Consider the following 25022-nt stretch of genomic DNA (forward strand, 5'->3'; position numbering starts at 1 on the left):
TAATCTCAGGAGGAATGTATACGAGTGGGTTTCTCCTCCATGTTATAATGCACGTCATGTGGTTTCTTATGTCAGATATTATACAACATTTTCAGTCTTTCACCTTTCCAGCTGCAGGGAGGAGGAAAGGTTGAATTCTGAGCTTCTGTCTGAGTGTTTTGTGGGTACAGAGCTTAAGAAAGAATGGACAATGAGGCTATAATACGCTTTAAATGGCCCTTGTGTGAGAACAGATGTGGCTTTGACAGCAATGATTTTGCTGCCTCGTGTCAGAGTTTAAGAGTCGTTTATTCCTTTTACAATCATTTGTAAATCAGGAACAAAGACAAAAGCAAAGAGACGTCTGGAGCACGCAGCTGATGCCTAAGTGCATCAGAGCTGGCATGCTGCAACTAGAGAAAACCTGACTGCTTTCCATTTTAAATATTCACCAACATTTTAAAACTGGAAACTTATCATTTTAAATGCTCCTGAGTGTCCAAGCTCTCAGCTCTGAGTGCATGATCACTTCAAGTTCACTGTGGTTTTGCTTTTGATTTCTTTACTTTCACCTTTTCTCCTTTGTCGCTTCCTTCGATGCACTCTTTCCACTTCTTGCTCTAATGCTGGGTCAAAATTACCTGTTCTATTAATAATTAAATCTGGAAAAGAATTAGTAACTACAACAGCGTCATCATTTTAAGCCTTTTTGTTGAGAAGCTGTTCGATCCAAAAACACTTGATATCAATAAAACACAGATATGATCTTAAATACATTTTATAGCCCGCATGAGTGAAATGGTTATTGTCCACATCAGGAAAAAAATGTTTGTTAAGGGAGAGCAACCAGTTTGCTTCGCATGTGAAGTCAGAACTAAAAATGGCCAATGAGCTTGTCCTGCATTTTTTTTTTTTCATTTTTAAACTAACCACTGGTTATGTGGAAACCCGCTACACCCCCTTTGCCTTTTTTGCCTCCTCAGACAGCGAGACCCTTTGCCCAGCTGTTCTACTTATTGCAGCATCCATCATTCCAGCTTCAGACAGATAAAGAGCAAAACAGAAGCACCATCCTCTTTTGCTTGTGGTTCATGTAAAAGGAAAGACAGTGACAGCAGAGGGAACCAATCCAACTCTTAATAGTGTCTTTAAAAAAAAACACACACACAAAAAAAAACTATAAAGTGTACTTATTTATTTTATAATAAGTTAAAGCAAAAATGAAAACAAACACGCCTGTGAGGGGGCTGTGCACGTACCTCACTGAGGTCAGCGATGGTCAGGTTCATGCCTGCCAGCTGTTTCCAAACAGGCTCTGCCAAATTCAGGCTAAGAGGGCTTCCAGTCCGGATTGCAATCCCTAGGAGCACTCCTGCAGACGCAGCAAGGCAGAGCACATTACCCACAGATCAAACATGAACACTGAGCTGTGCGAGGACGCGCGAACCAACAATAAAAATTATGTGTACTAAATTAAACAGACCGGGTGCTTTATCAGTGAAAATGCAGATGAAATATTTACACTTTTTATACTAAAAGCATATTTTCAGAGTTTGTTTATCTGGGATTAACACCCCAGTCCTGACTGGGAGATTAACTGGATTATACCTAGGAAGCGGAACATGCTCATGTGAAGAGCGGACTTGGCTGCGGGGTTTAGCAGGAAGCAGTCCCTGTTGGCGCCCGACTCGTCGCGGCCATTTGGGGTGACAATGAGCAGAGGAGTCAGTGCGTTCTGCAGCTCCTCGCACATTTCAGCGATGGACTCGCTGTAGCCTCCACCGCAGTCATCCACAGACTCCCCTGAGAAAATAGGTGCAGTGTATTTAAAACAAGGGTAAGGAAAGATTTCTGACAGTTCGGAGTTTAAAGGGAGGCGTGGGCATCACAGCGTGGACACGTACCTACAAATTTGACCTTCCACACACGATGAGGAAGCAGCAGGCTGTCGGGGCTAAAAGAGCTCATTTTGGCACACATCTGACCAAATACAGACTTTGTTCCATCAGGACCTGCCAGACCTCCTTTGCTACGGGAACGCTTCACCTGTGGGGCGAAGAAGAAGGGGAGGAAAAAAAAAAATAGATATTACGGTTTGATCTGGTTCTGTTGTGGGCTTAACAACTTCCTGCTAGATAGAAAGGAAGTTCTGATGTGCATGACCAGCTCGTTATGACAGCTCCCACTACAGATACAAGTCGAGTTAGATGAAGGGGAAAAGGGTGGAGGAGGAGGAGGAAAGACTGCCCACAGACAAGCTGGAGAGCAGATCACACACCATGAAACAATCCCCTTATGAAAGACATCACATGTAACAGTCAGGAGCCAGTCTGGAACACAGCCTCACAGGGAGAGCAGGGAGAGGGAACTACAGTAAGGGGGGCCAGAGACTTGAATGGAGACCAAAGTGAGTGATTATGTGAGCTATTTGCATGTGTTTCTAAAAGTACCTGTATCCTGTTCAGCTCCACTACAGGTCCATGCTGTCTGTCCCTCACCATCGTGGCTTGAACTACCTTTCTGAAAGCCGCTTCCTGTTCAAATAATTTAAAGAAATGTTTTAGTGCCTGTCACATCATTCCACATCATGGAATCGGTTTCTCTGTAACTTGCTGTCCCACCTTGCCCTGGGAGATGAGGATGCCCCTGAGTGTGTCAAATCCCACCGAGGGGCCATGGCCCGTCTGACCGAGCCGGCCCTCCAGGTCAAACATCGGTATGCACGGGCAGAAAAGCTCCGAGATGTGATGCAGCAGCACCAGCCTGTTTCTCAGGGCCATAATAGGGATCTCCTGCAGGTGGTTGTACTCCATGGGAACCTGAAACACAGCACACGCTCATCTGGTTGGATCTGGCTTTGGTTTTTTTTTTTTTTTTTTTTTTTGGTTTTTTTTTAAATATATTTTATCTGCACAACTTTAATGCCATCTACTGGAAGCTGAAACCTAATTTTCTACCTCAGTTTCTACCTTCAGTGAGTGTAGTACCTGTGCAGGCAGCTTTCCTGCATTAGTGGGCTTGCTTGTGGACCAGGCCAGAGTGTGAGCAGATCCACAGGCCACCCTGTTGATTTTCTTGCCCTGCAGTGCAGCCACCAGCCGCGGCCTCTGGATGGCATTCGTAGTCCCATCTCCAAGTTGGCCTTCATCGTTGTCGCCCCATGTGTACACTTCTCCTGAGCCAAACAAGCAACAAACCTTTTGTGAAGCTAAATCTAACTTAACTCAACTGATCTGCTGGGATTAATGATAAACGGTAAAGAGAATTTGTACCAAAAACAGCAGGATCACACAGAAAAACATTCTTCCTACCATCCTCTGTGCAGCACACACAGTGAAGGGACCCCGTAGCGATGGCGATGACTTTCTTCCCTTGTAGCCCTTGGACCTGCCTGGGCCTTCGAACGTGGTCATCAGAGCCATGGCCCAGCCGATGGTAGTCACCTTTTCCCCTTTAAAAGGACACATTAACACACCACGATGAGCCACCTCATCACCACCAACTACAACACCTGAACTTGACAGCTCGTCTCTGTACTTACCACGTATACACAGCTCCAGACTTCGTGAGAGCCACAGAAAACTGCGAACCACACTCCACTTTGACCACTCCGAGGCCGGTGAGAGAGTCAATCTGAAAAGCAGAGGGACAGGTTAACTTCCAATTTTTCAGCATTGAAACAACTCATGTTTGTGGCTTTTAAAACGTCTTGATACGGTCTTCCTCTGTAGAGCCTACATTACAGGAATAAAACGCAGAACTATGGTCAAAAGTTTTGGGGTGTTTTTAAATTATTTTTATTGAAATTCACCATCTTTAAACTGTCACGTTCAGGTCTTTAATAATTATGTGGAAAAACAAAAATAAAGATTATTAAAGCAAGTTCATATCTCTGACGCTTTGATATGATCTCAACTTTCCAGGGTGGTGGAGAGTCAGGGTGATAATGTAACTGCCAAAGATTTACTTTAAATTAAGCATAAGATGCTCCTAAAGTAGGTTGGACACATATCTCTCGCAGCTGATGGCTGTAATAGCGCTGCGTTCCCAACTACCTGGTCACCACTTCTAGGCTTGACCTTATTGCTGTTGGCAAATGTGCACAATCCCACCTCCGCAACATTTCCATCCTTTTTCTAAAACACCAACCTTTTGTCAGCTTACATCTGGAATACTGTAAGGAGTCGTATCCTGAGTTTACAGCACAGCCCTGGCAGTTTCCAACATGTCTGAAACTCAGCTGCAAGGCCTCTCACACACACACAGAATCATCACATTGCACCTAATTTCACCAGCTTCCAACAGAAAGTTGTGCTTCGAGTACAGCCTTTTCATGGTCTTCACCCTCAGGACCTTTTCTGACTGTCTTCATCTTTGCATATCCAGGTGGTGCCAGCATAACTCTGGTACACCATGACAGGTGACACCATTCTCTTGCCCTGACCTTTAAGTCATCTTCAAATGCCAATCTTACCCCACCAAAGACAAGATATTTGGCAGCACGACACACCCTTCTATGTATTTAGCAAAGTTGCTACTTAACAAAATTGGTAGTACCTAAAAAAAGTGCAGGCTGGCCCAATTTTACATGAAACTATTTACCTATTTATTTATTTTTGGGGGGCACAAGAATTTACAGTAAATACCTTTAACTAAAAGCTGTGTATACTGACCTTATAAAGAACAGAAAACTGAGTAGGTGATTCAGACTCTGGTCTCCCACATGAAATAACTAGAAAACTGAGGTATAACTGATGCGCCTGTTCACCTCCAGTACACACTGCTCTGTAATCCTTCTTACCTTCATGGGGATTTTGCAGCCATCACTGCCTCCCCTGCCCAGTTTGCCGTAGTCCCCATCTCCCCAGGACCAGACCATGTCATCATCAGTTAGACAGAGTGTCTGGGCATCTCCGCTGCCGCAGGCGACATCAATGACTCTGTGACCCTGCAGTGCATCCACCTGGATAAAGCACACACAGTTACTCTTTTCAAGTTAAGCACAATTTTTTTTTTTGAGTCTTGTGAGAAACTGAGTCGGGTGACCACAGACCAGCTTGGGTTTAAGCTGGTCCTCGCTGTCTCCGTGTCCCAGGCGTCCATAGCGACCCTTGCCCCACGTGAAGAGCTCTCCGCTGGCAGTGATGCAGGCACTGTGAGCTCCTCCGGCTGCAATATCCACCACTTCCACTCCCCTCAGAGACTCAATCACACGGGGACGGTCACAGGGGCTAAAGACAAGAGGACGCACAGTTAGCACCAAAATTTACTTGACTGTCCAAATTTTTGAGTGACGTTTAGTTTTATAGATATGTATGAACTATAAACTTAAAATGAAAGAGGTTTTCTTATTTTTAGTGGATGTAGTCTTAACCTTCTGTTCCCATGGCCGAGCTTTCCGTCCTCAGCTTCACCCCATGAGTAGACTTCTCCCTCAGAGGACAGTGCCAAGCAGTGCTTTCCTCCAGAGTTCACAGCCACCTTCCTGATGAACACGTGCTGAATGGACTCCAGCAAGGTTGGGGTCGACACAGACTCGGTGCCACCGATACCCAGCCTGCCCCCTGCACCATATCCTGTGGCATAGAGCTGAGCATCGACAGAAAATAAACAGGTGTTAGAACCCAAAGCAAAAATAAAGGTTGAGCAGACATTACGTACAAAGACTGTTGTATATTTAATGAAGCCATGAATTTATACAAGTACATAACTTTAAATTGTGATACTTGGAGTATGAAATATGACGTGAAAATTTCATGTGATATCTTCTGCACTGATTAAGTTATGAGAGCTCAAATATGCTGGTTGGAAAAAAAAAAAAAAAAAATATGGACCCATCTTTTTGTACTCTAATGAAAATATTCATAGTACGTATTTACTTCCTTGAACAGGTTCATTGAATATACTAAAACTGGGGGGAAAAATTCCTAAAGTGGGAGGTAGTGATGTATTTTTTATGAATGACCCTACAGTAGTTGTGCAGCAGTAGTTCAGCTGAAATTGTCAATGTATGCTCTGTGAAGGGTTAGTGGCACACAGGTTTTTATGACAGGTAACAGCAAACACACCTTTCCATCAGCAGTGACAGCAAACAGAGTCTGTTCCCCACCAATAAGCTGGACTGGCCGCAATGTGGCGAGGGCTTCTGTGGACGTAGGTACTTTGACTTTTGCCCCCTCAATGCCCCCTAGCTGCCCTCTGTGGTTGTGCCCCCAGCCGTAAATGGTGCCACTCCCCCCAGCAGAAAGCGTCCAGTCATCTGGGCGCCGGTTCATCCACTGCACGAGCTGCTCGTCGTGCTCACGCTTGAATAAGTCGTGACTCTCGTGCAGGCTGTTCATGCTCTCGTGATCTGCCATGAGCTCACGAATTTTCTTTGTAACCTTTAAAAAGTGAAGGAAAATGGATTAGAGAGATTTTCAATCCAAAATGAAAGCTTGCACAGACAACACAGCTGTGCAGACGTACCTCATCCAGGAAAGGTCTGGGTAAAGATGTTCTCTTATCTAGAGCCACAGCCACTCTGGAGGCAGTGCAATATCGGCGGAACCAGGCCCACTTATGTGTCTCAGCACAGCAAGGTAAGGTATCGAGCTCGAGGTCACAGGCAAGAGCAACCAGTACCTGGGCAAAGTGTTAAAGTTATGCTCTGCAAAGGAAAACTATGGTGCTACTGTGTGTGCAAGAGAACAACTGCATGTATACCTTGAAAAACGGACTGTGGAGCAGCTGCTTCCCTCCGCGGACAATCGGGTCTTCGTACTCATACTGCCTCTGCAGAGCCTCAGGCAGCCCCTTGACCAAAGCAGCCAGAGCACTACCTGTGAAGCTCTGAAAGAAGAAAGGCCATCGGTCAGTCGCATGTGCTTAGCAACCACATGTTTAACTAACACTCGTCTTGCCACTTGGCTGCCAACTCGATAAGGCCTCAGGGGAGTTATTTCGACTATTTCAGCGGATATGTCTTCACGACAACATGTAGACGTTTTGAAAATGAAGTCATAGCAGTTGTTTCTTCTAATCCTGTGGATTGCTTTATCTGATTTTTAAACCCCATTTAAAAATAAAAAAAAAAAACACAAGTAACTTACTTTAATGGGTCAACTACTATGTGAAAATTAATTGCAAAATGCTACAAGTGTCCACAAATACACAGTGGTATTTATCATTAAACCTTCCTAAAAATTTAGTGTGTTTGTCAAATCAAGGATCACTACAAAAACAGATTCAAGAAAACTATAGGAGAGAATCATCTTCTCAGTAAGCACACAGAGAGCGTTCATTTACTTCAGGAAGAAATGTTTTTCCTGGCCTTTTTTAAAAAAAATTTATTTTTTTTTTTAGCTACAACATCTTCACGAGAGTCAAATATTTGTAGCTCTCCCTTACAGTCCAATAATTTACCATAAAAAATGGATAACAAATATTCCAATTAAGCCATCTGGCAGATATCTTAATTATGACAGTGTACCCACCATAGAGCGAGCCTCGCCTTCGCTGTCGCCCAGCAGCCTGTTTATGTTGATTGACTGACCAAACTCTGTGGTCAGAAGCTTCCGTAGCCTCTGCAGAGCCCACATCCTGTGACCAGCAGCTACACAAAACAAATTTAGTTCTGTGAAAATTTATTTTGTACTTTATTAAGAAATAACCTGGTGAATCAAGAGCACAATTCTGTACCTAGAGCACTGAGCTGAGCACAAGCAGCAAGAGAAGCGGCTAGACGGGGCACGATGCTCCTATTGGATGCAAAGTTGAGCCTAAAGTCCAGGAGACATATGACCAGATCCATGGAGGGGCAGGACAAGATACAGCGATCAGACAGCAAGTCTTTGGGACCTGAAGAAGAAGAATGAAGTCTGACTGTCACAGACATGCACTTTAAATAATACCATCATATTATCACCAACTGGTTTCTGGACTCTACATTTTAAAGTCTCAACATTAGCTTTTGGATACCACAGTGTTGTTGTTTTTGGGCCATATTTGGATGAGAGGATGGAGGTCCACATCAGCTGACACCAGAAAGCCTGGTTAACAGACTGCGTTCAAATCAGAGACTCTGATTAGCAGAGCTGAGGCCTGACAGACAATTAGTAGCTACCATCCACTTGGAGCCGAAAAATAAAACCAACGCTGAAGTGCCAAAAGCTAAAGTTCTTCAAACGTCCACTTGAGGCTGGCACCAGCAATGAGTGAGTCCCTATAAATCCCTATCTAGCCTATAAAGCTATTATAAGAGCTGTACAAGGTGGAGGCTGCTGCTTGGGCACACACCATGACAGTGTTTGTACAGCATCAGTACAATAATAAACGTTTACAACCCTAATAATAAAGAACTATTATCAGAAAAGTTTGTTATCCATCATGTCTTACCCGCTGCAGGCATGATGGGGTAGACTGTAAAGCGCCAGCCCCACCCATTAACTGACCCATCACTGGTAAACTTCCATTTGAGCTCATCTCCTGGGATCCTTAATTCACTGGACCAGTCAGACCACTCCCGACCTGAAACACACAGCTACATTAATTTTTCATTTCTTGTATTTTGTGAGAGTAAAGTTTAATCTCTTCCCCTCATCACCTGATCTGACAGAGACAATCCTGTTGGCTCCATCCATGATTGTTAGCGGGTCGTGGCGTCTCTCGGTCGAACACTGTCGGTCAAACTCTATCCTCAGACCCTCGGCACCTGAAGAGCAAAACAGAAGTTGCTGTTTATGTCCGAGAGATTGATTTTACTGAGATTCAATAAGACCCTGATAATGATCTCTGCCTTTCAAATGTCTTTTTTTGTTCTAACCTGGGATCTTTACGGTGCCGCTGGTCGATGTGTCGTCTGTGTAGGGATGGCTGCTTTCTACGACGACTGGCTGGGAGGACAGACGGCCGCTCTGGGAATCTGTAGCAACATCCTCCAATTCAGTGACGCACAACTCCAGCAGCATGTCAGCAACCTGCAAGAACACACATACAAAATGTTAACAATTTGCAGACGTATGCACGCACGGCTTCCAGGGAATATATGACAGTACCTGTGGATACGCTGTCCCCATGCCAGACAGCACTGCAGACAGGACCTCCTTGCCTTTCTCCCCAGAACGACAGGATACTGCTAGCTTCAAGACATCCACCATTACTCGTGTGTCATCCGGCACAAGCAGACTGGTGAACTCATCCAGGTACTGAGGCTCCGGACCAACCACTTTGCTCTGACTCTCAGAGTCCTGAGGAGAAGCAAACAACAGAAAAACCTTTAAGCTAACAACACTTGGCTCAGGGCAAAGTCTCTGCTTGCCATCAGACTGACTCACTTCTTTGGTCTTCGTCATGGTCTCAGCTATGATGCTGGCTGCTCCGGGGTCATCAGTGACAGGGATGAAAGGACGTGAGGAGGCTCCACAGGCCGATGGAGTTACTGCTGATGACGGGGTGATAGCGTCTTCAGATGAGGGAACCTGTTCATACACACCAAATTCACCCAAGTTCACCAAATGCCAACAAACAACAATATTTACTCCACACGGTTAACAAGCTCCAACTAAGAATCTTCATATCTGAGAGTAAATATACATCTAATATATTGTTTAAGGTCACAGAGATTCCAACTTTTCCACGGATGCTCAATTTCTGTATCAAAGTCCTATATTGCCTCGTTCTTGAGTTACTGTGTTCACAAAGTTGGATGTCCACGATGCCCCTGTGAGGTGACGGCAGTATCCCATCAGCTTTTAACAGCTCAGGGGTAAAAACCACACAAATCCGTTCTCCATAGAAAAGTCACAGGCCTGTTTGTTATAGGCCTGTTTGTTGCGGGACACTACTACATATTTCAGACACACCACTCTCTGAGAGAGGAGAGAAGGGCTCTTTGCACAACAAGGAAGTTTAAAAACATGGATAAGTAATGGTTTCAGGTTGTTTAAATGAAGATGGACCACGCTCAAAGATAACATAACAGTTATCTTTAGGAAGAACACCAAAAATGAAAATGTTTGCAGAAACTTAAAGTCATAACTCTGATCAAGGTCCTGTGAGAGCTCCAAGATTGGACCCAAATGCAGTTTGCTGATGACTGCATGCCCACACCTGGTCATCATGGACAAAAATTGCACACCGAGTGTTTTTACAGCTTAACAGGAAATCAGCAGAAAATCCAGCTGAGGCAGCGCTTCAAAAACCCAAACAGCACGAGAACAGCCTCACTGACATTTACTAAACCGTGAGGTTTTTAAGAGGCAAGGTGTATTGTGTTCCCGACCTCTCCCTTCTTGTCTTGCCAGGGATTTGGGCTGACTCGCTCTTCAGCTTCTGGTGGAACAGGAGGACCTTCTTCATCGCTCACGCTGGATGAGGATGAAGAGTCTGATGGGGGAATAGGTGAAGAGGAAGGACACTCTGCTGGCAGGATCATGCTGGCTGGCATGAGTGCGCCCACCACTGCATCTCTGAGGGAATACACAACACAGTCTGTCAACGTTTAACGCCAATTAATGACGACTCCTCCTGCCAGTCAGATATTTAATTTATTCAGAAACATCATCATCTTCTCCTGTTTAGAACAGAGTCAGCCAGTTTGGTCATACATAATTAAACGAACAAGACAGAAGTTACAGCATTCAAGCCCTGAATAGCTGCAGGATATAAGTTTCATATCATGCTGTATTGTTAGTTGAATTTCTTTACCTGTTTTCTTTTACTTCTCCATTTCTATCATTTAAAGAAAGTACATTTTCCATGCAAGTCTTCCTGCACATTAGAAATAGATTTTTCAAACCGTGCACACAGCCTACCTTGCATACATGATTTGAAGGGCTGACAGCACATGAGACAGAGCCTGCTGTTTGGCCAGGTTTCCATCCAGACTGAGGAGAATTTTGGCCAGCGAGGGTCGATTAGACTTCACGCTGCTCTGCCCACTCAGCTTGTTGCTCACTGATGATGAGTCACTGTCTGACTGGACACCTACAGAGTACAACACCAAAACAATGACACACTCTCATTGATGGGACGCAGCGTAAAACAGCTCCAGCTTAACTTCCAGGCCTGTGTTTTCTACCACCTGCAGCTAAGAAAAGTAACTGCTGCTGAAGCCTGATGCAGATGTTGATATGGTCGTGTATGGGTCCTGCACACAATGAGGGAGACAATATTGACTCTGTGAAAGATGGATGTTGAGAGCTTCCAGATTGAAAAGCAAAGGCGGTACAGAAGAGGAAAATACTGTTAATTTATTGCTATGATGACCCATACTGCCCGGACGTCCTGAAGGTTGCGCTTGTTTTATCTCTGTTGTGTCGTTCTTTGTCGTGCAGCTCTTGATCTGACGGTAACTAGCTAAATGAGCTACACCTGGGCCCACTGAGAGAGACCACAATAGGGAATCAGTTTGCTTTTTAGTTTCAAATTTGAGTTAGCTCTCAGATGGGTAACCCCATTATTTCGAGTGTTAGACAGTCCTAAATCTCCTACAGCACAAAAAAGGTCCAGAGATGCAGTTCAGGGACTCCATTAGCCGAAGGGCAAAAGCTAGCAGCTAAAACCACAAATGTCACCATTCACCTGTCAGTCAACAAAGTTTGACAAAGCAAACTTTAGGCCTTAAGCCAATTTAAACAGGTGAGTTAAATAAAAGTCACGATGCTATATAGTTGTTAAAAAGCAGAAAATTAGATGGACCTTTTAGCATCTTCCCCTGTCTATGGGGACTGACTTTATGAGCCTACTGTAAACATGGAACTGCAGGCTTTTTAATACTTCAAACCTGAAGGTGAAAAATTAAGCCAAAAGGTTGACGCTTGACTCAGTGTCGTCCTATGGAGGTGGTTTTAGCACTTTTTGTTCAAGAAATCTGTTGCCTAAAGAATTCATAGTTGTGTCTAAAACCAAGGTCGATGTATGCCCCATCGTCTCAATATCCAACCCCTGCAGTTGCTCTACTACCATTACTACAACTGGCAATATAGGATGTGCAGAGCTGGGCCCATATTTAGAAAATAGGTTAGCTCAAGAGCATCCATCAGATGTTTTTAATAGCATATATTGACCTTAAATGGTGATTAAAAAAGACTCTCTAAAACATCATTGCTGAAAAATCGCTTGGCTGCACTGAATGGCTGCACAGCTCCACCTTGTGGACAAGCTGCATGTAAACAGCAAGGCTTACCCAGGTATGACGCTCCGAGGGAGTCCCTGGCTGTCTGGAAAAGAACTGGCTCATGAACAGAAGGGGTGGTCACATCCACTGTGGTCCAGGCCACACTGTGAGATGAGCCACATGCCACCCGAGTGATTTTCTGCCCCTCCAGACCCTGAACCAGGGTGGGCTTCCTGTTAACTGTGGTAGTGCCATTTCCCTGCTGCCCGTGGTCATTATCACCCCACGCATACACCTGACAGAGAAGCATAAAGCCTTTAATTAGATGGGATTTTTATTACACCTGTTAGCGTGTATGTCACAAACAAAAGGTTACGAGATACCGTCAAACATTTCACACCACCTTAGATTTCTGTACATTTGACACATTTCTGAACTTTTAATAAATCTCTTTGTTTCCTGTAAAGTTAAGGCTCAGCGCCAAGCATTCACTTTCAACAGTCTCTGACCAGCTGCCTCTTATCATTGGAAGTGATATGTTAGCATAATCAAATTTGCTCTGAGGAAAACTATTAAACAAGGTGAAGAATAAAAAAAGTGTGACAGCAAAAGGTCAGAGCTAGCTGCTCAATAAATCAGGTCTTGCTGTAGGAACACAAACTCACATCTGGAGCAGAGCCACGGCACTAAATGATCAGACTTAGAAACCAGAGCACACCCTTCAAACACCATTTGTTGAGGTCAGTACAAACCTGTCCTGTGTCTGTGACAGCCAGACAGTGCAGCGCTCCGACAGCAACATGGACAATCTTTTTGCCCCTCAATCCCTCCACCATCTGGGGCTTCCGCACATGGACGTCGGTGCCGTGGCCCAACCGGAAATAATCGCCTTTGCCCCTGTTTGGAAACAGTTAACGGTCAAAGAAAGCCTGAGGACAGATAATGAATGATAACCTAAACGTGGAATGCATTCATCTCACCAGGTCCACACCACTCCAGATTTAGTGAGAGCCAGGGAGAACTGTGCTCCACACTCAATCTGGCAGACGCCCTGCCCGTTGAGCCTTTCGATGTTCTGTGGTACGTTGCAGCCTTCGCTTCCTCCACGACCCAGCTTCCCAAAGTCCCCATCCCCCCAGGAGAACACAAATCCTGAAGAAAAAACAAAACATTACTGACTAGAAACTGGAACACAATTGTGTCCAAAAAAAAAAAAAAAAAAAAAAAAAAAAAAAAAAAGATTTTTTACTGGAATCATTTAAAAAGTTCAAATGTTGCCTCTCCTGTCAGCTTTAGCACTACTGATAAAATAACCAAATAAAGACAAGAAAAAGACTTAACAAGACGAGCCTATAGAGTTTGTAGAGCTCCTCTTGGCAAAGCAAATGGGTTTGGCACAACAGAGCACTCTGAGGATGGTTCACTTGCTAAAGCTGTCGGACAAGACCGTTTTAAAAAAAGGTTAAAACTTAAGAAAACTTGCATGAGTGTATTTTTTTAAAGAGGAGGCTTGATCAAAGTCTAGATCTAAATGCTGCTTTTCACTGTTAGTTGGTCGTGTTTTGCTGATATAAGAGAACAGACTTCACTGATCCATTACAAAACCAGACAGAGCTGCTGGGACTTCTGCCTGTTGGACAGTTTTTAAATGACAGATGTGATTGAAGATAATATAGTTAGTAGTTATTTTGTATTCCTTTACAGCACTTTGGTCGACGTTGCTGTTGTAATTAAATGTGCTATATAAATAAAAACAATAACGATACCCTAGTTTCAATCCAATTGCATCAGTCAGCGACAATCACAAACAATGTTGACAGTACAACGTCACTATATGTTGCCAAACCCAACAGCTGTTAATCTGTAGGGCTACTTTTAAGGGCAATAAGAGCAATACCTTCATCAGTGAGGGCTAGAGTTTGAGCATCCCTGCTCCCACAAGCCACTTGGATAACACGGTGTCCCAGAAGTACTTTCACCTGGACGACAGACAGAAGAGTAAGACGATCAAATCACACGTCATGCAGTTAAGTCTGTATGTAGCAACCAATCTGTCTGCTGCTTCAAAGCTGTGAATTCTACTGTGTACTGTCTACTGTGTAAAGTCTGTGAATTCATCATGGACTATATTGGATGCAAATATCATCTTTCTTTGATCAGCTGATGACACACTGGGCAGCCATGTGTGTAAAGTAAACAAAGGCTGAGCTTACCAGTTTGGGCCTCAGCTGAGTGGTGTTGTCCCCGTGTCCGAGTCGGCCATATTCACCCAATCCCCAGCTGTACAGCTCCCCGCTGGATGTGATGGCAGCACTGTGAGAGCTGCCACAGGCGATGTCACGGATGCGCTTCGTCTTCAGCGCCTCAATCAGCCGGGGCTTGTCACAGTTCCTAAAGGAAAAAATAAAGCAAACAAATAAAAATCAGACTCTTCTTAATCGTCCAGACTTAACTCTATTTCATTAGAAACTGCTGTCCATAACGCACATATGACGATGTAAAAAATTAACTACACGTCTCGCTGACACAGACTGCATCAACTAAATGGCTTGGAACGTTACATGGTAGAGTTAAAAGGAGTTTCCGGTTAAGCTGCAACATAGATTTAACACAGCTTTAGTCCCTGTTGGCCTGCCTTCACCACAGCATATCTGCACCCAACAGCCTTAGCTAACGTTATAAAGAAATGACATTTTAAAGAAATGGGTAAGAGCATCCGTACAAAGGAAAGGCCTTGACTACAACAAGAAAACAAAAAAGGTGCATTGTAAGTGTAATCATCATATTGTGCTGACTGACTTTTTTTTCATAATCAGTGCAGGCAACAACTATAATTGAGATTTAAAGCTGATAAATCATGAAAACATTTATTTAAGAATAAATCACAATGACGATTAAGGAAGAGCACAGCTACAAGACTATATGAAGACAGTAAACTGTCAAATCAAACTCCTGAAGATGGAACACAGCTTGTGAAATCGTGAGCTCAATTTATGCTTCAACCTTACACTGAAGAAGATCCACCGGACCTTCAAAGCCGAAAAAATAAAAGCTATTACCCTTTTAGAAGTGTTTTATTATAATTAAACTGAGCCAATCGGCATGTAGTCCCACAGTGTATGAGCTGTTGACTGACTGTTGACTGTCTGGAAAACTACACACATTTTATTTCGTGTATTAATTCATCACTGCATGTGGATATTACACACGTCAGAGTTCGCTAAAAATACACAGTGAGATAATAAAGGGTGCATTAAGTATCTGAGGTGTGCACAGTGTCCATATTCAATGACTTACATTCTACTAAAGTGCCCAAGTTTGCCGTCGTCTCCTTCGCCCCAGGAAAACACCTTCCCATCCACAGTCAGGGCCATAGCGTGGCGTCCTCCTGAATGCACAGCGACCTTCTTTATCACGTAGTTACTGAGTGCGGTGATCTGACGGGGGATTGGGATGGTCCCACTGGAGAGGCCCAAACCCAATCTGCCATTAGTTGCCTCACCACATGCGTAAATCTTCCCCTCGACAGTCACTGCAACGACGACATATCAGTTACACACTACTGTAGCAGAACGTGTGAATGGACAGAGCTTCAAAAGCATTTCTATTCATTCCTCACCTGCAAAGAGGCTTTTGGAGCCACCGGCCACTTGCACCACATTGAGTGCAGACAGGGTTTCGGAGAAGGACGGCACTTTGATCTGTGAACAAACCAAAAGAGATTAGAGAGTGCAGCTCGCTCATGCACACCCAAAGGATGTTTTCCTGTACATGCTGTTTACACACACACACACACACACACACACACACACACACACCTGGAAAAAACAAACATCAGATGTTAACGTGGAGGGGAAAAAAGTTAAAATATGAAGCGTGTAAATCATTGGTTAGTGTTCATACTACATAGTTTTTAATTTGGACAAATACACACAAGCCCTAAACTTTCAATTACTGATTCATTAGGAGATAAACGGCACCTTGGAGCCTTTGAGTCCTCCCAGTTGGTCCTTGTCATTCAGACCCCACACAAAAACTTTGGTCCTGATGGTGGCTGCAGACTCCAGTCCTGACGGCTTCTTCCGAGCAAGACTGAAAAGTAAAGCGAGAGAGGCTGAATATGGATTCACATTTTTCCTTGTTTTAAAATAATAATAAAAATCTTTAATAAAACATTGTTGCACAGTTAAGTTATAGCAACCAGTCACTACCAGGGAGTGCTGGCCTAGGGCCTTCCCCTCAGAATCAATATGGCAGACTGAAACAGCTGCTAAATAGAATTTAATAGTAACAAAGGTCTTACTCTTTTTAACCAGAGCCTGAGGAAATAACAGAATCACTGCCACAGAGCACAAAAAATGGGATGCCCTGTGATTCTAAGCAGCAGTTATGCCATTTGTGCTCATGTAGCTTGTGAACAACGCTCTAACACACTGAACAGTGTCAATAGCACTATAAAGGAGCCCCAAGCATGCTCAGGTCGATCTACTCAGGCCAGGGCCAAAGAGCTAGCCTCTCTGGGTGGACGTGGAATATTTCCCCCTGTGCCTAAAAGTCTCTGCACAGTGGCAAAGGCCACGGTTAGCTGAAGAGCAGCTGCAAATTTCTGCCAGCCAGTGTTTACCTGGCCTAGTGTGGGCGCCTTTCCCTATCTGGCCAAAGTTGGGGGGAATGAGGGCCACTGGGGGGAATGAGGGCCACTGGGGGAAATGTATAAAGGAGGGTCCTTGGCCATTCGTGAGCCCCCAGTGTGGGCACTGAACACTCTCCACTTATGCAAAAACGTTCACGAGCAACTGAGTGAACTGCAGCCAGATCTGCTTTACTGCTTCAGGGTGAAGTCTCCAGGGCAGTTTTTTTTTTTTTTTTTTCTTTTAAATCCATGGACAAGTTCAAGATTCTCCAAACACAAGTCGCTGTCAATGACTACAGATGAACGCTGACTAACAGTTAGTGGGCCAGTGTGTGTAATCTACGTGACCTCAGGCCCCCTTTTCTATTGATATAAACCATAACCGTGGAAGCGTCTGACCTCACTAAAACATGATGCCCTTTTAGCCAAGAGAGGAAATGTTTTAGCAACTGATAAACTGCCAGCAGTTCCAGACAGTTTATGTGCATGAACACTCTGTGGGGCGCCTAACTATCATTTACTGTTCTCCCCTCATAAGTTCACCCTGGTCCACAAGGGAGGCATCTATGGACACCACCTTCCTGGCTAAAACCATGCCCAGAGTCTGACCTGAGCCACAAAACCTGGGTTTCTTCCACTGGCAAAGAGCAAGTGAGCAGTCCATGGAGGCAGTCACGATGACTGTCTAATCCCAGTAAGGCCACCCAGAGCGGAAAACCTCTCATGTACCCAGTGGTATCCCTGCTAAAGAGGAATCCATCAGGCTCAGCAGCGTCTGGCACTGTCTGAGGGTAACAGAGCTGCTCCTGCAACACAGAGCTATGGTTGACTGCATCGTCACCAGTCTCTCTGGAGAGAAAGTCTTCACTGGAGGGCATCAAGACTGAGCGCTGTGAAGTTAATATGTTCAGTGGGTCTCAATATGCTCTGTTCCATATTTATCTGGAAGTCTAAATTCTCTCCCTGTTGACAGGTAGGAGCAGGGAGAGAATTTAATGTGTGCTGCTACTCAAATGCTCTTTTGCCTGAGTAGTACCCACTGCTGCCTCAGTGCATCTCACAAACATCACTGGGTACAGTGACAGGCCACATGGTAGAACCACAAACTCATAGGCTATCCCCTGGAAAGCGAATCGCACATATGTATGATCGGAACCTGGAAATAATTCTTCCTCAGGTCAACTGATGTGAAAAAAGCATTTTTGTAAATGCTAAACTTAGGAGAGAAAAAAAAAAAAAAAAAAAAAAAAGGCGAACCCAGCACATGACTGTCAGATGTGGAGAAACCTGGATCCAACATTGCCTCATCTCACCTCCCAGCTGCTGTTTTTTCATCATCCTCTTCTTCATTGTCAGAGGCCAGGAAAGGGACTGTAGCCAGGTCTTCATCCTCAGCTCTAATGCGTCCCACAATGCCGAGTCCGTGAATCTTGCAGTCGATACCAGAGCTGCGGCATTGCTTGATTGCAATCTCAATGTACCTGTGATACTGTTGGGGGCGTTTATATAAAGTTATTACAACACTTAAGCTTAGGGGGAAAACAAAAACAATTAGAAGCTGTCATTTATTGAAGCAGACAAACCTCAGTGCAGTCGCAAAGGAGGAGGACAGTGGTGTCAGTGGGATTGATGTTAATTGTCTTGAGTTCAATTAAGTTGTTCAAAGAGTTTCCACCTGCATGTTAAGAAAATGTCAGAATGATCAAAATGCTAAAAAACAAACAATTGGTCTCAAAGTGTAAAATTAAACTGTCATCTGCTCAAACAAAAGGGAAAAATACTAATATCAGTACAATTTAACAAAAACGAAAAACATCTGAACTCACCTGACACCACTACTAACGAGGGCATGTAGCTGCTGTCCGCCGGGTCTACAATCATCTTTAGCCTGTGAACAAGAACGTCTGGGAAAAGCTCAAGACGAATCCAGTGCTGCAAAGAAAACAAAGCATTAAACGTTAATAAAGCAAACTAATCAGGATGTCATCCGGCCTATTAGACTATGCAATTCATTCTTACCTTTCCCTGTGAGCCAGAGGACTGCCAACACTGATCACTGCAGTCGATGAGGCGCGAAGCCTGGTTAACCGATGACGATACGTTGAGGCTCTTGACGGCTCGAGACCAATCGTCAATCAGCATCCCACGCTGGCTGCTGTGGTGCTTCTTGAGCTGTTTTCCTGAACGGCCACAGAAAGCTGGAGACTGGCCTGTTTGTGAAGAAGGTGGAGGACAGGTTTATGCACATGCACGTAGAAGCACCGCAGATTTTTATGTTGGCGAATGTAGGACTAACCAGGCTCATTGATCCTGCCAAAGGAATGTCTGGTGTTGTGTTTGCGTGTCTTGAAGCAGTTTTCACAGAAGTCAAAGTCATCGCAATTTCTACATTTAAATCTGGGGCCATTAATAGGAAACATCTGGCAGCCATCGCATCTGGAGAAAGCAATAGGGGTTTCATGTAAAAGGTACAGTTCAAGCAAAATCTAATTCACCTATTTTCCTTATGGGTCTTGGTCCATTTATTTCACTGCAAGTTTCTTAGCTTTGAAAACAAACTATATACCTCCCTCTTCTTGAATATACTTGAATATGCTCACTCTGTAAGCACACATACTAAGATACCAATTTAGTACATCTTTACCTCACTCCAGGATGAACACTGGGGACCAGTTCCATCTCAGACAACAAACCAGTCCAGTGGGACTGCTGTGGAAAGTCCACAATCACGTCTTTTCCATTGGCACTGAAAGCTAAAAACAAACAACGAGGCTCTATTAGCACAATAAACGGTGGATTCAAGTTACAATAACAGAAGAAAAACAGAAGATACTCTGTGTTAAGACTGGAGTGACTCTGCTTACCTTTAACCACCCCCACACTCCTGTGTGTGACAGAGCCCCACTTGTACTTTGGTGTTGTGACTGTGGGCTTCACCCTCACTTTGTCACCAATCTTTATGTGAGAAGGAGAACTCTGTGGTGGGAATCCTGAAACAGCAAAATCACAGACACAGGTTTCTTAGGTCTATTTACTTCATGTTATTAGCATCCCTGCAAAGAGTCACATTAACTGTTATCTTACCAAGCAGCTCGATGTGGATGTAGCGAACCCAGTATGTTCCTCCTTTATTTTGCCAGTCACACTGTACATTCAAGTCATGAAGCCCATCTCTGTCCAGCTTAATCACTTTCCCCACATCTCCATCATACACTTCCTCGTACGTTCTGCAGCACTTCACCATCATCCCCACCTGTAGGGAAGCCGCTGAGTCGTAACACCAATTCATCATGTCTTTAAGGCAGATTTAGAAAACATACAAAAGCCAACACTCTCACCTGAATGTTCTCTCTCACATAAACAGCGTAATCATCGTTGCTTTGGAAATCAGATCTCTTCTTAAATATCTGGCTTTCAGTCACAACTGCACCTGAAGGCTAATGTGAAAGACATTTATTTTTATCATATATGAAGGTATTAATAATTGAATCTGACAGGTTGAGGGACAGGTGACTGTGAGGGTCACACCAGAAATAAAAGAGAAAGGAACACACCACAGAGAATGCCGGCTCTGCCTCCTCCAGCTCCTCCAGCACCTCCTCATCTGAGTATTCATCAGACACAGTGTCGGCATCTGACAGCTCAGTGACATGAACGTCTGGATGGTCGAGCAGCCAGCTCACCAGAGTCTCAACACCTGATGGATATGCTCAGTTACTCTCCTGAGGTAAATGTCTAAACATCATGAGGCAAGCAGACCTCGTTTTATGAAAAACAAATCGGTATCTCATACTGTATCTTTTCAAAATCAGCTGTTTTTTTTTTATGCACAAGAACTTTAGTATATTTAATGGATCCACTGAAAAATGTTACCTTCATACTATTAACATTTCCTGACCTACAGGCCTTTAATGTACGTGGGTACCTTTTCCAGATATGTTTGATTTCACATGAAATTACCTATAGTGCAATCTACCAAGCACTCTGTATCATGTGATAAGATACCTGGGATACCGGAGGCATTGCCTGTAGTCCCAGACAGAGATTTCAAGGCAAACTCGATGTTTTTCCGAGGGAATCCCATCTCCATGAGCTGGCCGACTATGGGTAAGGGCGGGATAGGGGAGGACTTCTGTTTCTTCTGTTTGGGTGGTCTGATGTGCTGCGTGGTGATGGGTGTGGTGGCTTCACTAGAGCTGCTTTCCTCAAACAGCGGCGAGGATGGGTGGGCAGATTCCACAGCCAGGTACTGACACACTGCCAGAGCTGCCGCCTGCACATACATATAACGTCAAAGTCGCACCGAATACATCAGCAACATTACCGCTGACACCAGCTGTCTGCAATCAGCTCGACTGACATACCTCCATCTCTTGCCTGTCAAAAATGGCTTTGATGGGGGAAGGCTGTGTGGCGGCAGAAAGCAGCTGCTGCAGGAGAATCAGTGGAGGCAGAGGTCCCTCAGGAGACAAGTCGCCCACATCAGGAGACGCCACTGGATCCTCTGCACACAGAGAGACAGACAAGTTCTGGACAAGATCTAGATTGGGGGAAAAAAATACTGGCGGCTACCAGTGGTACCCCTCAGCCTCATAGTAGATGCACCTATGGTAGAAATTTAAAAATCCTATGTTGCCTGTTTCTCAAGTTATTGCATTCACAAGATTTTCCTAAACTTGATCCATGCCCTCGACTTCAAGGTTAAAATAAACTCTACATTTTCACTTCAAAGGTAAACAAATAAAGATTTAAACTCTGATCGGCAACTTGCTGTACATTTTAAGAAAACACCCACAGTGTGCAAGGCCTTCAAACCTTAAATGGCTAGAATTTGCTCTAAGTATGGAAACACATCTGATATCTCAGTAATGTCCTGTGAACTGAACCTTGAAGTCACTAAACTAGATCAAACAGCAGTAATAGTCCCTAACGATCAAACTTCCTCGGTCCATTTTTAAGATGTACTAACCTAGCCTTTCACTGGGTGAGGTCTTACCACTGGGATTGGGTCCTATGTCCACCACTGCAGGTTGGGAGAGGATCTGCCTGAGTTTGTCCTGATGAGACAGCAGGGCCCGAGCTGCCTTTAAAACATAAAGCCTCAGCTGCTGGCACCGCAGCAAAGAGAGGTCCACCTGGTCGGCTGGAAACAACAGCTTTGATTACACCCACTAAACTTTCAGTCTCTGACCAAACAAATGTTTTCAGTCTTACATATTCCCAGAATACTATAAAACATACTGCTGTAAACAGAGTTGATGATTTTTCTCAAAAATTGTTTGTTTTTTTCCAGTTACATGCATGGGAATCAAGTCTGCACCTGTAAGCCCTCGGCTAAGTGACTTTTTCATGCGTTGTTTTTCCAGTTTGCTTCCAGCCAGGCTGACCAGCTGGGCCCAAACGGCCAACATGGGCTCAGTGAATGGCAGGTTCTGCACACTGAAGGATATGGCAGGAAGCTAAAGAGAAGAAACATTAAATAAAGTCAGACTGCTAAGTGGAGCCAGCTTCAATGCATCTGTGTGTATCTCAGCATTCCCGCACCGTTTTAAGATGGCTGAGCAAGCAAACTCTGCAGGTTCTCATCTCATGAAACTGGACAGTGATGCGCCCTTTTGGGGTGATGCGTGTGACCGTTCCCTCTCCATACTCCTCGTGAACGACTTGGCCGCCAAGCCTGAGGCGCCCGTCGATCCCACCAATCACCGCCAGCACTGCCATCAGACTGCCCACTCTGGGACCCTCCAAATCAGGGAAACACTCCTCCAGGAAACACTGACAGTTCTGGACATTTATAATAACCGCTTTGTTAGAGCTGACTGGCAGAATAAAAGCACTTTCGTAAGTTAACATTTAAGCAACACGATAATTGGACTCATAATGCCACAATAAATCTTACCGCTTCAGATTGGCAGCTTGCCATAACATCTGCGATGGAGCTCAGCTGGTTGTTGATGTAATCATTTATCAGGCTGTTCCACTGACTGAGAGAGTGCAGAGTACGCAGGACAGCCACAATCTCCTCTGCCAGCGTGCTGCTGTGAGTGGCTGTTAGAGACGCCTGTGGGCGGGACTTCCTCCTTCTCAGGGAACCTTCTGAGAAGGAACAACCAATTAAAAATACAATGACAAAAAAAAAAAAAGCATTGCATCTGTTACTTTAAGGCCTGGGCCATTGCAGCACCTCGGAGGAGTGGCAGGTCTGATGAGCAGGTGCTCAGCAAGCTTCCCAAGAAGCTGAACAACTTCTCCACCAGGAACTTCATGTCCTGAGAGCGCTCCGTTTTGTCCCATGAAGGCAGGACCGCCTGAAGGAGACGTAGTGCCAAGATCTGGAAACACAGGGTGGATGGGAGAAAAGATAACATCTCCACTGAGACTGTGGCTAATTTACTGGTTGATCAAACCGTCTAAATTAAACTGCCTGATGAAAACAGTAAAAAAAAAAAAAGAAATAAAAAAAAGAAAGAGAGCTAACATCTGCTTAGTTGATGTTAGCTCTCTTTCTGTAATGAGCTGGGAATGCATCAATTAATCTGATTTATTTTTCAACGGCAGTACTTTTTAAATTGTAATACACCTCTCATGTAGTTCCTATGAAGAATCATCATATCCAGTTTCCAGCAACCAAAATAAATTATGTGCTTCTGTAGAAACTACAAAAGCTGTTTCTTTAACTTGTTTTTGGACTGTAGCAGTGAGAAGAAGCAAAACCTTTCATCTAAACTACAGTTAATGGAAAGATTAACTGTAAATGTTGAGAATCTTATTCTTTGTGATTTTTTCTTATTCTCAGAGTTTAACAAACTGCAGTTAACAAATCTCTGTTTAGAACCCAAAATAATTTATTAATATGCTTCTTATAACTATATTTAACAATGAACACCACATTCCTCTACGTAACAGGATAGAGTTTTCTAGGACTAAAGAATGGCATCATTAATAGCAGAGGAAGCAAATCCTGCACACAATCATGGTACTCAACCTGTCTCTGCAAGGTAATAGCATTGAAGGACTGGTGTCCCTCAACAATTCGGATGAGCAGTCCGATCCACGCGGAGGTGCTGAGGGTGCTGCACATCTGCGGCATGAGAGCAATGCTGCGTATGAAGCCGAGGGTACACCAGCTCCTGTGTTGCTCCCGAGACACCAATCTGTGCGAGTGACAGCCTGACAGCACAGAGGAGGTCAGGTTAGAATAACATGCTGCTCAATATAAGACCTTAAGAAAAAGAAAACCGCAATCCAATTACCGGATTTGTCATTAGCGCCACTTTCCACAAGCATCCTGAGAAGGCCACACAGGGTCCGTGTAGCATCTGACTGGAGCACCTCAGCATGGATCCCAGCTGAGAGTGACAGTGTCTTCAGCAGGTTGACTGTGCTGGTTAGCATCATTGCTGTAGGATGGCTGCTCTTCTCAATCAGCTCTCCCTCTGTATAAAAGATGTAACAGGTGATTACTGGAACATCACACTTTGCCTGTAGCTGTGAGGATCTCTACTGAGCCTGTCCTTTAAACTGACCCGTATCGTCCTCTGTGTCCGAGTCCTCAGCAGGGGGCTGGGCTGCTGGTGGTGGCTCTGCAAGTTTAAGGTCATACTTTCCCTCTTTGCCCATCCTGTAGGAGTTGGTGCTGCCTGTATCCCACTGAACCCTGATCCAACCGTCCTCACCCAGCTCCCCAATGACCCTGCCGAGACCTGGTGCTGGGCCATCCTGGACAGACCACGCACATAATGTTAAATATGTCCATAAAATACGCAGCTAGAGTAAAACTGATTTAGGTACCTGATCGCCCCATTTCCAGTCGACTCCCCTCATGACTCTGGTACCTATCTTCATCATTGCAGCCAGCTCAGGGCCAGAGGCAGGTAGAGGGGCGGGAGCTGCCTCTTTTCTGGACTCCTCCAGGACTGTCGCCGAGCCTCCGTGTGCACATAAACTCAGGTCCTCATCACTGCTGTCTGTGCTGGGTCCTGAAACATCAGAAAAGAGGCATCAAACACCGCAAACAATATGTACACACTCCATTTCATTCTGGGTTGCCTTTGACTGGACACTACTCACCTATCAGTCTGAGAATACTCTGTGTGAGGGCCAATATGCCTGAATTCAGCAACAGACTGAGACTGTTAGAGCCGTGTTTCAGGGACAGCATGTGTATCATTGCCAGAAGGAAGCGGGCCTGCGGAATGGTTCCAAGGCTTGGTCCCGCCGGGTTCTCGTTTGTGATGGTTTGTAAAGGAACTGGCTGCACACCTGGTCACAAGAACAGGTGGTCATTCAGCTGGTTTGTCTACAACAGGTCTA

The 25022-nt window shown here is 44.5% G+C and overlaps 1 protein-coding gene across 4 annotated transcripts in view; it reads right to left on the reverse strand.

The window, feature by feature from the left end:
- Positions 1 to 25022, reverse strand: part of herc2 (HECT and RLD domain containing E3 ubiquitin protein ligase 2) — a 52456-nt gene that overhangs the window by 2809 nt on the left and 24625 nt on the right. For 2 of the 4 annotated variants that reach the window (XM_013275073.3, XM_019351461.2), the window contains exons 35-87: positions 24780 to 24971; positions 24501 to 24688; positions 24236 to 24428; positions 23963 to 24145; positions 23695 to 23879; positions 22894 to 23041; positions 22609 to 22805; positions 22254 to 22493; positions 22030 to 22168; positions 21679 to 21852; positions 21074 to 21213; positions 20715 to 20982; positions 20264 to 20406; positions 20048 to 20146; positions 19794 to 19962; positions 19574 to 19699; positions 19354 to 19462; positions 19006 to 19145; positions 18729 to 18919; positions 18536 to 18641; positions 18293 to 18384; positions 18023 to 18198; positions 16057 to 16168; positions 15696 to 15777; positions 15374 to 15608; positions 14290 to 14467; positions 13974 to 14055; positions 13057 to 13228; positions 12829 to 12973; positions 12146 to 12371; positions 10773 to 10944; positions 10241 to 10427; positions 9294 to 9437; positions 9015 to 9206; positions 8783 to 8936; positions 8564 to 8671; positions 8356 to 8487; positions 7660 to 7818; positions 7455 to 7573; positions 6685 to 6810; positions 6448 to 6603; positions 6048 to 6362; positions 5354 to 5568; positions 5033 to 5210; positions 4781 to 4942; positions 3521 to 3612; positions 3291 to 3430; positions 2967 to 3154; positions 2601 to 2798; positions 2430 to 2513; positions 1884 to 2025; positions 1588 to 1782; positions 1239 to 1351 (exon numbers count right to left, since the gene is read on the reverse strand). In XM_013275073.3, coding sequence (XP_013130527.1) covers positions 1239 to 1351; positions 1588 to 1782; positions 1884 to 2025; positions 2430 to 2513; positions 2601 to 2798; positions 2967 to 3154; positions 3291 to 3430; positions 3521 to 3612; positions 4781 to 4942; positions 5033 to 5210; positions 5354 to 5568; positions 6048 to 6362; positions 6448 to 6603; positions 6685 to 6810; positions 7455 to 7573; positions 7660 to 7818; positions 8356 to 8487; positions 8564 to 8671; positions 8783 to 8936; positions 9015 to 9206; positions 9294 to 9437; positions 10241 to 10427; positions 10773 to 10944; positions 12146 to 12371; positions 12829 to 12973; positions 13057 to 13228; positions 13974 to 14055; positions 14290 to 14467; positions 15374 to 15608; positions 15696 to 15777; positions 16057 to 16168; positions 18023 to 18198; positions 18293 to 18384; positions 18536 to 18641; positions 18729 to 18919; positions 19006 to 19145; positions 19354 to 19462; positions 19574 to 19699; positions 19794 to 19962; positions 20048 to 20146; positions 20264 to 20406; positions 20715 to 20982; positions 21074 to 21213; positions 21679 to 21852; positions 22030 to 22168; positions 22254 to 22493; positions 22609 to 22805; positions 22894 to 23041; positions 23695 to 23879; positions 23963 to 24145; positions 24236 to 24428; positions 24501 to 24688; positions 24780 to 24971 — 8501 coding nt within the window. The remainder of the gene's footprint in view (positions 1 to 1238; positions 1352 to 1587; positions 1783 to 1883; positions 2026 to 2429; positions 2514 to 2600; positions 2799 to 2966; positions 3155 to 3290; positions 3431 to 3520; positions 3613 to 4780; positions 4943 to 5032; positions 5211 to 5353; positions 5569 to 6047; positions 6363 to 6447; positions 6604 to 6684; positions 6811 to 7454; positions 7574 to 7659; positions 7819 to 8355; positions 8488 to 8563; positions 8672 to 8782; positions 8937 to 9014; positions 9207 to 9293; positions 9438 to 10240; positions 10428 to 10772; positions 10945 to 12145; positions 12372 to 12828; positions 12974 to 13056; positions 13229 to 13973; positions 14056 to 14289; positions 14468 to 15373; positions 15609 to 15695; positions 15778 to 16056; positions 16169 to 18022; positions 18199 to 18292; positions 18385 to 18535; positions 18642 to 18728; positions 18920 to 19005; positions 19146 to 19353; positions 19463 to 19573; positions 19700 to 19793; positions 19963 to 20047; positions 20147 to 20263; positions 20407 to 20714; positions 20983 to 21073; positions 21214 to 21678; positions 21853 to 22029; positions 22169 to 22253; positions 22494 to 22608; positions 22806 to 22893; positions 23042 to 23694; positions 23880 to 23962; positions 24146 to 24235; positions 24429 to 24500; positions 24689 to 24779; positions 24972 to 25022) is intronic. The other 2 variants (XM_013275072.3, XM_013275074.3) reach the window with 2 other exon arrangements.

The sequence above is a fragment of the Oreochromis niloticus genome, linkage group LG23, assembly GCF_001858045.2.
Source record: "Oreochromis niloticus isolate F11D_XX linkage group LG23, O_niloticus_UMD_NMBU, whole genome shotgun sequence".
Lineage (NCBI taxonomy): Eukaryota > Metazoa > Chordata > Actinopteri > Cichliformes > Cichlidae > Oreochromis > Oreochromis niloticus.